Source organism: Rhamphochromis sp. 'chilingali' (genome assembly GCF_963969265.1).
Source record: "Rhamphochromis sp. 'chilingali' genome assembly, chromosome: 5".
Taxonomy (NCBI): domain Eukaryota; kingdom Metazoa; phylum Chordata; class Actinopteri; order Cichliformes; family Cichlidae; genus Rhamphochromis; species Rhamphochromis sp. 'chilingali'.
Genome location: NC_137932.1, coordinates 15,120,921 through 15,132,900, shown reverse-complemented (window position 1 = coordinate 15,132,900; position 11,980 = coordinate 15,120,921). Strand labels below are relative to the sequence as shown.

The 11,980-nt window shown below is 40.6% G+C and overlaps 1 protein-coding gene across 2 annotated transcripts; it reads left to right on the top strand.

Annotated features, from left to right (window-relative positions):
* Positions 1-1,156: 1,156 nt before the first annotated feature.
* On the top strand, positions 1,157-6,837 carry hsp90ab1 (heat shock protein 90, alpha (cytosolic), class B member 1; the record flags this gene model as incomplete). Of its 2 annotated transcripts, XM_080883499.1 has the most annotated exons (12): positions 1,157-1,314; positions 2,250-2,393; positions 2,514-2,720; positions 2,832-2,991; positions 3,318-3,451; positions 3,533-3,838; positions 3,947-4,112; positions 4,228-4,418; positions 4,909-5,056; positions 5,168-5,436; positions 5,884-6,217; positions 6,309-6,837. In XM_080883499.1, the coding sequence occupies 11 exons, from the start codon at positions 2,250-2,252 to the stop codon at positions 6,425-6,427; spliced, it is 2,178 nt and encodes a 725-aa protein (XP_080739625.1). In that variant the 3' UTR covers positions 6,428-6,837. The 2 variants fall into 2 exon arrangements, with proteins under 2 accessions (XP_080739625.1, XP_080739624.1); XM_080883498.1 differs by lacking the exon at positions 1,157-1,314 and having other exon boundaries at positions 2,244-2,393.
* Between the last annotated feature and the right edge of the window lie 5,143 nt (positions 6,838-11,980).

Genomic DNA, 11,980 nt, shown 5'->3' with positions numbered 1-11,980 from the left:
TATCTACTGCGGCAATAACTGTACTACTATTATTACTAGCATTAGAGTATAGTTTTATACTAGTATTATAATATTAACATCCATAAGAAAAATCACTACTCTTATTATTATTAATATTTAGATAGCATTCCTAAAGGTCGTCTAGAAGGTTAATGAAACATAACGTTAGGGAGCGTTTGTCGATGTTGAAGGTTTGCTGGGTTAAAAATAGATTTCAATACTATAAGATAACTCCTGCACTTGTATGTACTACTTTGTGGAAATTTTAAGACACCGTCAATTTAGATTTTTATTTAATTACATTAATATGTAATCCAAAGACGTAGTCTATTATTTGTGCATAGGAGATCCTCCATAATGTCTTTTACGAATAAAATAATAATTTTGACATCCGACAGAATAAATATCTGAAGATTAATTATTTATTTATTGCATAAGCAGCGTTTTGGTTTTGTTTATTTGTTTTGTTTGTATGTTCGTTTTGTTTTTTGTCGGTGCCTCTCCGAGACAGCGGCTGTTATGTGAAGACTGCGACTGACATCGCGTGACGTCACTTTAGGCGGGATTTTCATGGAAAGTGCTAGAAGAAACGAAGCACACCCTGCATGTTTTTGAATATTCCTCCATCAGATTAAAAAGATCCAAAGTATTTGTTGGTCTCTCGGGAAATTAACAGTATACTTGTGAGTTTTATTGACTTTATTTGTTAGACTGATTTAAATTCTACATTGATAGCATATCGCGGCAGCTCTGGAAACTGGTATAAAATAGATCGGTTCTTACAATACTTTCGTTTTTGGTTTTAACGGCCACAAGATGGCAGCAATGATGCGCTTGTCTCAGAAATAAAACTGTAATACTGTGTTTTCCAGGAGATTAGTATAGTGTTTTTGGATTCACTTTACTAATTAATCTTGAAAAAGTCCCCTTGTGTTTGTATACCTAATATAATGGCTTTAAATCTCCAGAGATTTGTTTTCTTTAGTACACATTGCACTTCAATCCACTGAATTAATACCTGCTAAAATGTCTTAATAATATCATATTTATTTATTTAGCTATCGTATTTCCTCAAGTCTTCATTCAAACTCATCACATGGTGAATGTAGCCTTAAAACATTAACTGTAATTCACTTGATGCACTTCTCCTTACTAGATGGCGCACCGCGGATGGATACGACTGCACCGTGAAGCACGTGTATAAAGATACCGGTCTATTAAAAGGAGGCCCCTTTCCATTTCTCTGCGTCAGACAGCATAAGGGATAGCGATTTGGTTGCATTTTATTCAAGAAAAGTCAACGAAATTAACAAGGTATGTAGACGAGCGTTTTCTTGTCGGTTGCTACGTGCTTTAACCTTTGATATTTGACCTTTTATTAAACAGTCATTGAAGTATACAGCTCCTATTCTCACGAGTTACGGTTGTAACCTTAAGTAACTCTGGTCAGGGACAGCTAACATATCACAGTTATCACTGTAGTAGTCAGAATTTTGGATTTTAATTACTGTGGAGTAAGAAATGTTTACACTTGTCATGTAGACGTCGAGCAGTGTAAATGCTGCACTCTGCCGCACTGCCCCAGCCGTGTGTAGTACCAAGGCAGGTGTGGTGTGGCGAACATGACAGCGCTGTATCTGTTCATATATTGTACGACTGGTCCACATTAACAGAATAAATCCTCTTAAATGTTTATAAGAATAAAGTGAACTGGCTTGAGTCGATTTCGCTTAGTCCCCGTTGTTCACGTTGCTCTCGCGTTTCTATAAAACGCACGAGTTAGTCTCAAGTTGCCAATGCTTTCAGATTTATGCTAGTCTTAAGTGACTGGTGTTTTTAGCTGTTATTTATTCGAATTGGTGGCAGAGCCGTTTTATATGACAGTCACGTTTGCCGTCGTTAATACATGGCTTTAAGTTGCTCTTCTGGGGGAACCTATTTTGCCGCATTGCATAAGCTTTTTTTTCGTTATTTTCATCAGTAGCTTTTCCTTAGCACGTGTTTGCGGGGTCCATTGTCTGCCGCTCGACGCCATGTTGGTTAACGGCCACTTCCGCAACATGACGGCAGTTATCCATATTATGTAACCGACTTCTGACAGGATCAAACGACGATACAATTTGCGAAACTGAAAGTAGTTGAATGTATGTAGTTTAACCGGATCTGTCTCCCCGTAATTAGCTTTATCATCCTGTTTCCATCGAAATCCACCCATTTTATTAAAGCATACACAAACTGTTTTAATGCAGATGCCTGAAGAAATGCACCAAGATGAGGAGGCTGAGACCTTTGCCTTCCAGGCTGAGATCGCTCAGCTGATGTCGCTGATCATCAACACCTTTTATTCCAACAAAGAGATCTTTCTCAGGGAGTTGATTTCCAATGCTTCTGATGTAAGTTAGCAGGCGCAGAGCTTTTCATTCAGTACTAATGCATTTATTTTTAGCCTTTTTTTGTGTTTCTGAATGCTTTAAAGAATGTTAGTTTTAATCCTGTTGTTTAAACATTTGCAGGCTCTGGACAAAATCCGCTATGAAAGCCTGACTGATCCCTCCAAGCTCGACAGTGGCAAGGATCTGAAAATTGACATCGTTCCCAATAAGGCTGAACGCACCCTGACCTTGGTCGATACTGGAATCGGTATGACCAAAGCCGACCTCATTAACAACCTGGGTACCATCGCAAAGTCTGGTACCAAGGCCTTCATGGAGGCCCTGCAGGTATGAAGGGAATGCATCATGGAACTGTAGGGACGCTTTATAAGAGGACAGCATTTTCCATGTTCGCAATTGAGCTGAAATCTAACATTAGAACTGACTGTGTTCCTCTAGGCTGGTGCTGACATCTCCATGATTGGTCAGTTTGGTGTGGGTTTTTACTCTGCCTACCTTGTTGCTGAGAAAGTGGTTGTCATCACAAAGCACAATGATGATGAGCAGTATGCCTGGGAGTCCTCTGCTGGAGGTTCCTTCACAGTCAAGGTTGACAACAGTAAGTGTCTTGATGTTACAATATCAGAACTAAACCTGTTTTTAAATATTGTGGGTACATCTAAGGATGTCCCTGATTGCGCATTAATTGGAAGCAGTTCTTACTATTAATGGTCTTGATGTTGTTAATTGTGTATTGTTTTTCATGTGTCTGAGGTTACGATGTAGCTTTAAAATATTACGAGGGTGGTTTTCATTCTTGGCGTTAAAGTTGGCATCGTCCTTTAGAGGCTTAAATATGGAGTTGAAGTATCTAAAAAATCGAATCTTGAATCCATGGACACTGTTTAGTACAAAATGTATTAAAAGCATCACAACTGTTCACAGGTGAGCCCATCGGCCGTGGAACAAAGATCATCCTGTACCTGAAGGATGATCAGACAGAGTACATCGAGGAGAAGAGGGTCAAGGAGATCGTGAAGAAGCACTCTCAATTCATTGGCTACCCAATCACCCTCTTTGTAAGTGACTTTTAGAGAGGACGTTGTTAGAATACCGTTGAAGAACAGCAAAGTAAAAATTAAAGTAATGTGACTCTGCAGGTGGAGAAGGAGCGTGACAAGGAGGTCAGTGACGACGAGGCAGAGGAAGAAAAGGCAGAAAAGGAGGAGAAAGAGGAAGGTGAGGACAAGCCAAAGATTGAGGATGTTGGCTCAGATGATGAGGAGGACTCTAAAGACAAGGACAAGAAGAAGAAAAAGAAGATCAAGGAGAAGTACATCGACCAGGAGGAGCTGAACAAGACCAAGCCCATCTGGACCAGGAATCCTGACGACATCACAAACGAAGAATACGGCGAGTTCTACAAGAGTCTGACCAATGACTGGGAGGATCACCTCGCTGTTAAGGTAAGCAGGTTAACCTGAACAGCTCTTCCATGTTTTAATTGGCCTACTGGGCTTTTAATCTAGTCATAAACTACAAATAAAGCTAAACTGAGTCATTTTCCTCTACAGCACTTCTCAGTGGAAGGCCAGCTGGAGTTCCGTGCCTTGCTCTTTATCCCCCGCCGTGCGCCTTTTGACCTCTTTGAGAACAAGAAAAAGAAGAATAACATCAAACTCTACGTCAGGAGAGTCTTCATCATGGACAACTGTGAAGAGCTCATCCCTGAGTATCTGAGTAAGATGACTTGCTTTTTACCTTTAGTCTGAAAGTACTTTAATTTACAGCTTAGCACACAGTAAAGAATTGCTTAAAGGCAAAGGTTTAGTGTAGCATTTGTATGCTATTCCAGACTTTATCCGTGGTGTTGTGGACTCCGAGGACCTGCCCCTGAACATCTCCAGAGAAATGCTGCAGCAGAGCAAGATCCTGAAAGTCATTCGTAAAAACATCGTCAAGAAATGTCTTGAGCTTTTTGCTGAACTGGGTGAGGATAAAGAAAACTACAAGAAGTTCTACGAAGCCTTCTCAAAGAACCTCAAGGTATTTATAATATTCTAGATACTTTTCTTTTTTTCTTTGACTTTAGGAAAGTTGGCTCTTAAAATTCTCTTCGTTTCATGTCCGTGCATCTTCATGGACCTCAAAGGTTTACCTCTTTATTCTTTAATCTGGTTTGTAAAGCCCTCTTGTTCAAAGTAGTGTAGATGTTTTTGTAGTAAACAGATATTTAAAACCCAGTAGAATAGCTGTTTTGGCATTTATGTAATTCCATGCAGTCAAATCTGCATTAGGAATAGGAACTTCCTACATTTATGCTGCAGCCTGAAAACATGAATTTAATTAAAAGCCTAAAGTGACAAACTATTCATGCAGTGTGCAATGTCAGTGTGACTAGAATTCTGACATTGCTGGCAGTCCATCTCACCTGACCATACACAGGTGGGATTGACGTTTTACTTGAATCCATTAACCTACTGGTGTATGAGGTTGTTTTTGGATAAGATGATAAATCTTATTTGTTCACTTGTAGCTGGGTGTGCACGAGGACTCGCAAAACCGCAAGAAGCTGTCTGAGCTGCTGCGTTACCACAGCTCCCAGTCCGGTGACGAGACTACCTCCCTCTCGGAGTACGTGACCCGCATGAAGGAAAACCAGAAATCCATCTACTACATTACTGGTGAGTAAAATAAACCTTAAGTAGCTTCTGAAATGGTAGGAGAGAACTGCATTTACACAAGTTTTAAAAATGCAGTTTTATTCAAACTTTATCGCTTTTTGTCATTTGTAGGTGAGAGTAAGGATCAGGTGGCCAACTCTGCCTTTGTTGAACGTGTCCGTAAGCGTGGTTTTGAGGTCTTGTACATGACGGAGCCCATTGATGAGTACTGTGTCCAGCAGTTGAAGGAGTTTGATGGCAAGACCCTGGTCTCTGTCACCAAAGAGGGTCTGGAGCTGCCAGAGGATGAGGAGGAGAAGAAAAAGATGGAGGATGACAAGGCTAAATTTGAGAACCTCTGCAAGCTCATGAAGGAGATCCTTGACAAGAAAGTGGAGAAGGTCAGTAATCCTAATGAGAGCCCAACTAAGATTAACCCAAACTTCCATTCGTGCTCTAACATTTAGGGTCTCAAAGTTCACAGCTGTAGATGACAGGATTTTGTTTGGTAACAGGTAGTCTAATTGGTCCCAACTTCTACTGTGGTGAGTTCCTGCAGTCTTGGTGTGATGCGAATGATTTGTATTCTTTCCCAGATGTGGCACTGTACATGTTTGAAATCTGAACCCTAAAGTGAATGCAGTCAAACTCGTGCTTGTTGCAGTAATGTGCATCTAGTACTTACGTTTTTGCAAGGATTTGGGGAAGTAAACTAACTAGACTAGATTTAAAGTTGTAATGTGCTGGTATTATTTCTAACATGCTTGACTAACTTGACTTTGTCTCCTTAAATTATCAGATGTGTCACCTGAGCCTCTTTAAATCTTAATGTCTTCTTTCTCCTTCAGGTAACTGTGTCAAACAGACTGGTGTCATCCCCCTGCTGCATTGTGACAAGTACTTATGGCTGGACCGCCAACATGGAGAGGATCATGAAGGCCCAGGCACTCAGGGACAACTCCACCATGGGCTACATGATGGCCAAGAAGCACCTGGAGATCAACCCTGACCACCCCATCATGGAGACTCTCAGGCAGAAGGCTGAGGCTGACAAGAACGACAAGGCTGTGAAGGACCTAGTCATCCTGCTGTTCGAAACCGCACTGCTGTCGTCAGGCTTCTCCCTGGACGACCCACAGACTCACTCAAACCGCATCTACAGAATGATCAAACTTGGTCTTGGTAAGAAAACTGTGCAGATCCAGACCCTCTTTACTTTCTAGAAGTGGGTATCGATCTAGGTGAACAACTCCTTTCCTTTTTTTGCTCTCAGGTATTGACGATGACGACATTCCCGCAGAGGAGACCACCACTACAGCAGTCCCAGATGAGATGCCTCCCCTAGAAGGCGAAGCTGAGGACGATGCTTCACGCATGGAAGAAGTGGATTAAACAAGATGGCACCCCAAATTTCAACACATAATCCTCCCTTTCCAACTGTTCATCCTTAAACTGTAAAAAAAATAGCTATTAATGTTGTGTGGTGGACCAATATTGGTGCTCTTGAGTGTGGCACCTCACACTGAAGAGCTCTTTAAGAGGCTGTCTTGATTTTTCCTGTAGAAGTTCATGGTGACGCCACATTTGTTTTAATGAGAACCCTGTTGCACTGAGTTTTAAATGTCAGAGCGGTAAATGTGTGAACACAAGTACATTCCACAGTCGCATCTGGAGGGTTTGGGGAGTGCTGTTCACGTGCAACACTGCATGGAGAGAGGACTGTATGATTCCTTTGCCTGAGTTCAGGCTCGTCTGTAATTCCAAGTCTTGTTTTGCAAAAAAATTAAAGATGTGAGACCTTATTTGTCTTGTAGTATTTTTATGCCTTAGTTTAAATTCCCTAAGTGTTTGCACACATACTTGGACCTGGCACACTTCTTCAAAATTCTTACTGGGGCAGTTGGTCAATGTATCCACTAGGTGGGGACATGCTACAGTGTGAGAGCCATTTCCAAACATCAGCATGCAAGTGGTTTAGAACCAGAAGAATGAGTTTTGTAAGTGTTACTATTGTAAATAGTAGACCCGCCCTGCGCCTTGCTTAAAGCTGCATCAAAATGCCAACTACATTACATATTAACTCATTCACTGCCATTGACGTCTATAGCCGTCAATGGCAGTGAATGAGTCAATGGGTTTAACTCATTCACTGCCAATGGCTGGCAGTGAATGAGTTAATGTATGATCTGGTCAGTTTAATGTAAATCTACTTTGCCTTCTCACTAAAATCTGTAATTTCTCTTTAAGACCTCTCATACAGCTGCATAAATTCCAGTGCAGGTGTGCCTGAGAAGGGAGTAAAAAGAAACTAAGTAATCCTGTTAATCTGACAAAGAACGGCACTGAGAAATGCAGATCGTTGCATTAAAGGACAGCCATGTGCTGGAGGCACGTGTTTCTTCAAAGCGTGAGGCGGTATCAGCTGAACATTTGGGGGAAATGTAGAGCGTGTAGCTTTCCTGGAAGTCGTGTTTTGTACAAGCTTGAGTAGGTGGCAGCAGTTTTTCTACTCTTGTCAGTAAAACAGTGACGTGTGGGTGTCTGTCCCCTCACACACTAACTCACTCACACTCGCTCCAGTCAAAGTGATAGTGAGGAAACTTGAGCTCTGTCATTCAGAAACTGACTCCGCTGCTTCTTTGCCACCTCTTATCTCTATGACTTGACCACCTTCTTAAGACTTGCGCTGTGTGCGCAAATACTGACAACGTTATGTAAATGTAAAAATACGGCACAAAGTGACAGTGGGACTAACGGCATCAACCAGGCACGGTTAGTAAAGGTCATGTTAAACTTGCCATGACAGTAAGGGAAAGCTGACTGTGCAAAGTATATTACAATAAATATGTGGACACTGAACATGAAAATTAAGTTGCTACTACAGCAGTGAGCCCCTTTAATCAGGGGTGTAGCCATATAGTGAAGCTTGGGCTGACCGTGTCCCTCAGTGCCATTCTCTACCCTGTGTTGTCCTATCAGTAACACCATAATGAACCAGTCCATTTCTGTAAAAGTAAATGAGTTGGTTTTTTAAGGATATCAGTGTAAATATCACCGTATAATCAACACATCTACGTTTCTCAGCCACTTAAGAGCATTGTGTGCATTTGGAGCCTATCCCAGCCTATCCCCCACTCAAACCCCTAACAGTAGTTAATGATACAGTAGTATGTTTTTAAAATCTAAATATCTTTAAGGATTGGATAAGACCATCCCCATGACACAGTTAGGGAACTGTGTGTTCCCTTGATGTGTCTTTGAAAACCCTACTCACCTTGCAGCAGCAGTGCAAGTCTTTTTCTCTCCATGTGGTATGGTGTAGATAAAGACATGCCTGAGGTTGGTTTGGAAGGTACACCACTCGTTGCTATACCTTGTCATGTTTTCCTGGCTGATGTTTGTAGCTTTGGTTATTTGGCAGCTTAAAAACCACAATTCTAAAAACTCAGTCTCATTTTAAGCTGGGGCATATGAGCCAGTTTCCTAAATATTAGGGTCCTATTCATCATTTCTAGATACTCTTTCTGCTCTCCCAGAAGCACGTGTATATAAATATGTTGTGGAAACTCATCAAAGGATAAGGGTTAGATGAGGTAAATCAAATAACACTATAAATGTTAGTTTTTGTTATGTGTTTATATAGCTGATCTTAAAGGTTTGATCAAATGTGTGGAATATTTTAACTTGGAACTTGCCTGGACCACTGAAACTGTACTTTCTGCCAGTGTACAGAAGTTTAACTACACATTTAATCCCTGAGATATTTTATATAAAAAAATGAAGTGCTATTTTAACAGGAAGAAATCTCTCAGCACAACTCCTTGGGCTTAAATTTTAAGAAGCAAATGAGTAAAATTACAGAAATCTATAACTTAATTACTTTGGTGTAGCATGAAGGGCCAAGGAGAAGAGGAAAAGCTGTAAAACTTATGAAAGTACAATTAAAAGTCCAAAATATATGTTCTCTTCCAACCTTTTCTGCAGAGAAATCCAGTGGGCCCCACTGGAGTCTTTGCTGGGCCGATTCTGGCCCCCAGTCCTTATGTTTAACACCCCCTGGTCTAGACAGCCCTGAGAATCTCATCTTGTTTATCTGGCAAGGACATCGATATCCCCACATGTCATCATCGCCCTTGCCTTCTGAGCGTACTCCCTTTTCAAACTATTGAAGCACAACCATACATGAAATTTAAGCATGTGAGCAAATGTAAATTAATATTCTTTCACTCGTTTATTAAGAAAGATTCCACTACATCAGCAGGCTAATGCATCAAACACTGACGCTGAGCATAATCAAAACCTTTATTGCTGCGGCATGGATGCACACCAGGAGTCTGAACTTGCTTCCCAAAGGGTTCAGTGCGGCCTAGCATGGTTATGTAAAGTGTGAAAATTGCAGAGGAGGAAGAGCAGAAGGAGGAGGAGGAGAACCCATTTCTGGACTTTTCACTGCATTTTGCACCAGTAAGCACGGTGACACGAGTCTTTCAGAATGGATCACAGCACGAGAGTGGCTGAACTATTAATTTCATCTGAGCCAGAAGTCTGAATCATCACACCTTTATAGCAAACAATAAACATGACCACTGTGGATCAGTAAGCTGACTAAATGTGAAAATGCTGAGGCACATTATTCAAATTGGACCCTTTTTTAAAAAAATGTTCTTTCCCAGCTTATCATTAAAATACTAGTTTTTCAGATTGCACTTGTACTTTGCGCTAAAAAGAGACCGTTTTCAGGCACTCAGGTGTTCCAAAAAAAGGTTTACTGGTCTGGGTTTGGCCCCCATAATGCAAAATATTATCATGAATGAACTTTGGTGCCAACAAGAAAAGTATTGTGAAACAGACTTGCCTACATGCATGCACTTTATAGTATTCTTGCTATTATTACTGATTATTGGTCTGTCTATGCAGGTGTACCTAATAAAGTGGATATTTACTTATATGTATCAAATTCCTTTACTCATTCTCAGTCCTCTGTGTGATGAACTGTTGGTAGTCCACATGCTTTTAGCTGGACAACATGAAGTTTAATTCTTGCCTGTGCTGAAGAATTAGCTTTTTTTTACATGCACAAAAAAACATTTTGAACTCAAACACTAAAAAACGATGGTTGTTCTCCATTTAGAGGAAAGGCAGATTTAATTAGAAGGAAAAAGGGGAAACAGGGATAGATGCATAACTGTTTTTCCCAATAAACTGAATCTAGACTGACAAATAGGTAACCTCAAAGGGATGTTCTAATATACGGTGACATCTGTTTCCGACAGCACTAATGGAAATTTCCTTGTGAGGTTAATCAAGAGTCAGAATAGGTTTCCCTTGTAAAGTTGAAAGGTGCTTCTGATCTGACTTGTCTTTTTTCTTTTTTCAACAAAAGACATCCTGTGGAAACATAACTCCTTTCTGCAAGTCTGTTCTCAGCCCACAAATGCTGAGCGCAATAATGGAGGGGTTCCTGCTGTTTGGCAGCAGCGTCACAGTTGTGAATGCATCTTGCGACCTTTGCAGACTGCAGTCTGTCTTGCTCTGGTGCGCGATACCAGCGCAGAAATGCCAAGAAACTGGTTTAAAATGCGTCAGACTACACGGCTTTTGCTCTTGCAAAGGAGTGCTCCTGATAATTTTGGAGGACCCTGAGAAGAAATCGAAATGCTCCTCTCTCTGTGTGGCTCTGCCTATGTCATGATGACCTAAACGAGAGAGTTTGTGTGTTTGTGGCCCACTGATAACAGACCACCACGGACGTGTAGTTTTAGTATGAGTAAACAATACCTATCATATACACCGCAAATCTAACTTGACATTACAATGCTTACTGCGACCACATCACCTTGGTGTCATGTGTTAAGCGTGGCGTATTTTCGTTTCCTTGACATTTGAAATACTAAATGTCAGAAAAATCATAACTTCTACTCATGATCTGAAACATTTTTATTACACCCATAAGGCAGGGTGTTATAATTGTCATATTGACAGCAGTTAGTAAATACTATACAGGAACAGGATAAACACCCACACTAAGTAGGAAGGAAGCAAGATGAGCAGATAACAGTTTATCATGAAGAATAAAACACAAACATCGGTTTAAATGTTAACCTTTATGACTAGCTGTAAGAGGGTGGCACACGAGCTCTTTGTGTTGCTCTACAGCCCAGGGAAAACTTCTGAGAGAGTGTTTAAAGTAAAATCTGGTTTAAATTGTTACTGAGTTTTTAGGGGGAACGCTGTGGCGCCAGAGAAATGCAAATCAAGTGAGGTGCACATGTGCACACAGTTTTCAGTGGTATAAAATGAATAAAAAAGCCATTCAGTGTTTTACATTTTGCACCTGTGTACACTGTTTAAATGAGGGTTAATTTTTAATTGTAATATCAGCCTTCTTATCTGTTTATGATTGCTTCATATGATAATATTGTCACTGGTTTTTTTTAATCTAACAGTTTAAAAAATGAATTTGAAATAGTATACTAGAAAACATAGCAGAGTTATTACCACCCCACCTCAACCTCAGCCTGCCAGGCCACGTGAAGCTCTTGTGACCACATGGAGAAAAGCCAGTCCCTCTTTATATTTTGCTAGTAAAATGGGAAATATATGCAGCGATTTATTGAAAGATGTGCAAGCATTTGTGGAAATTCAGGCCTTTATTCTCCAACACAGCCTGAACTCTCTTCACTAAACTTTCTTATAAATTCTTTACATAGTCGTCAGAATTGGTTCAGGCTTCTTGATGGACACTCTAATATCTTTGGATATTGGGGTCCTTTTGCTCTGTCTGTGTCGAGAGAATCCCGCACTGCTTTAATGCTTTAATTACATGAAAGTTTGTGCTACGTCTATGGGGAGGCCAATCCATGACGGATGCTGTTCCATTGTGTGTTTATCTATCCAGATATGAGTTTACTGCATTGGTACTGTGTTTGGGATCATTGTCCAACT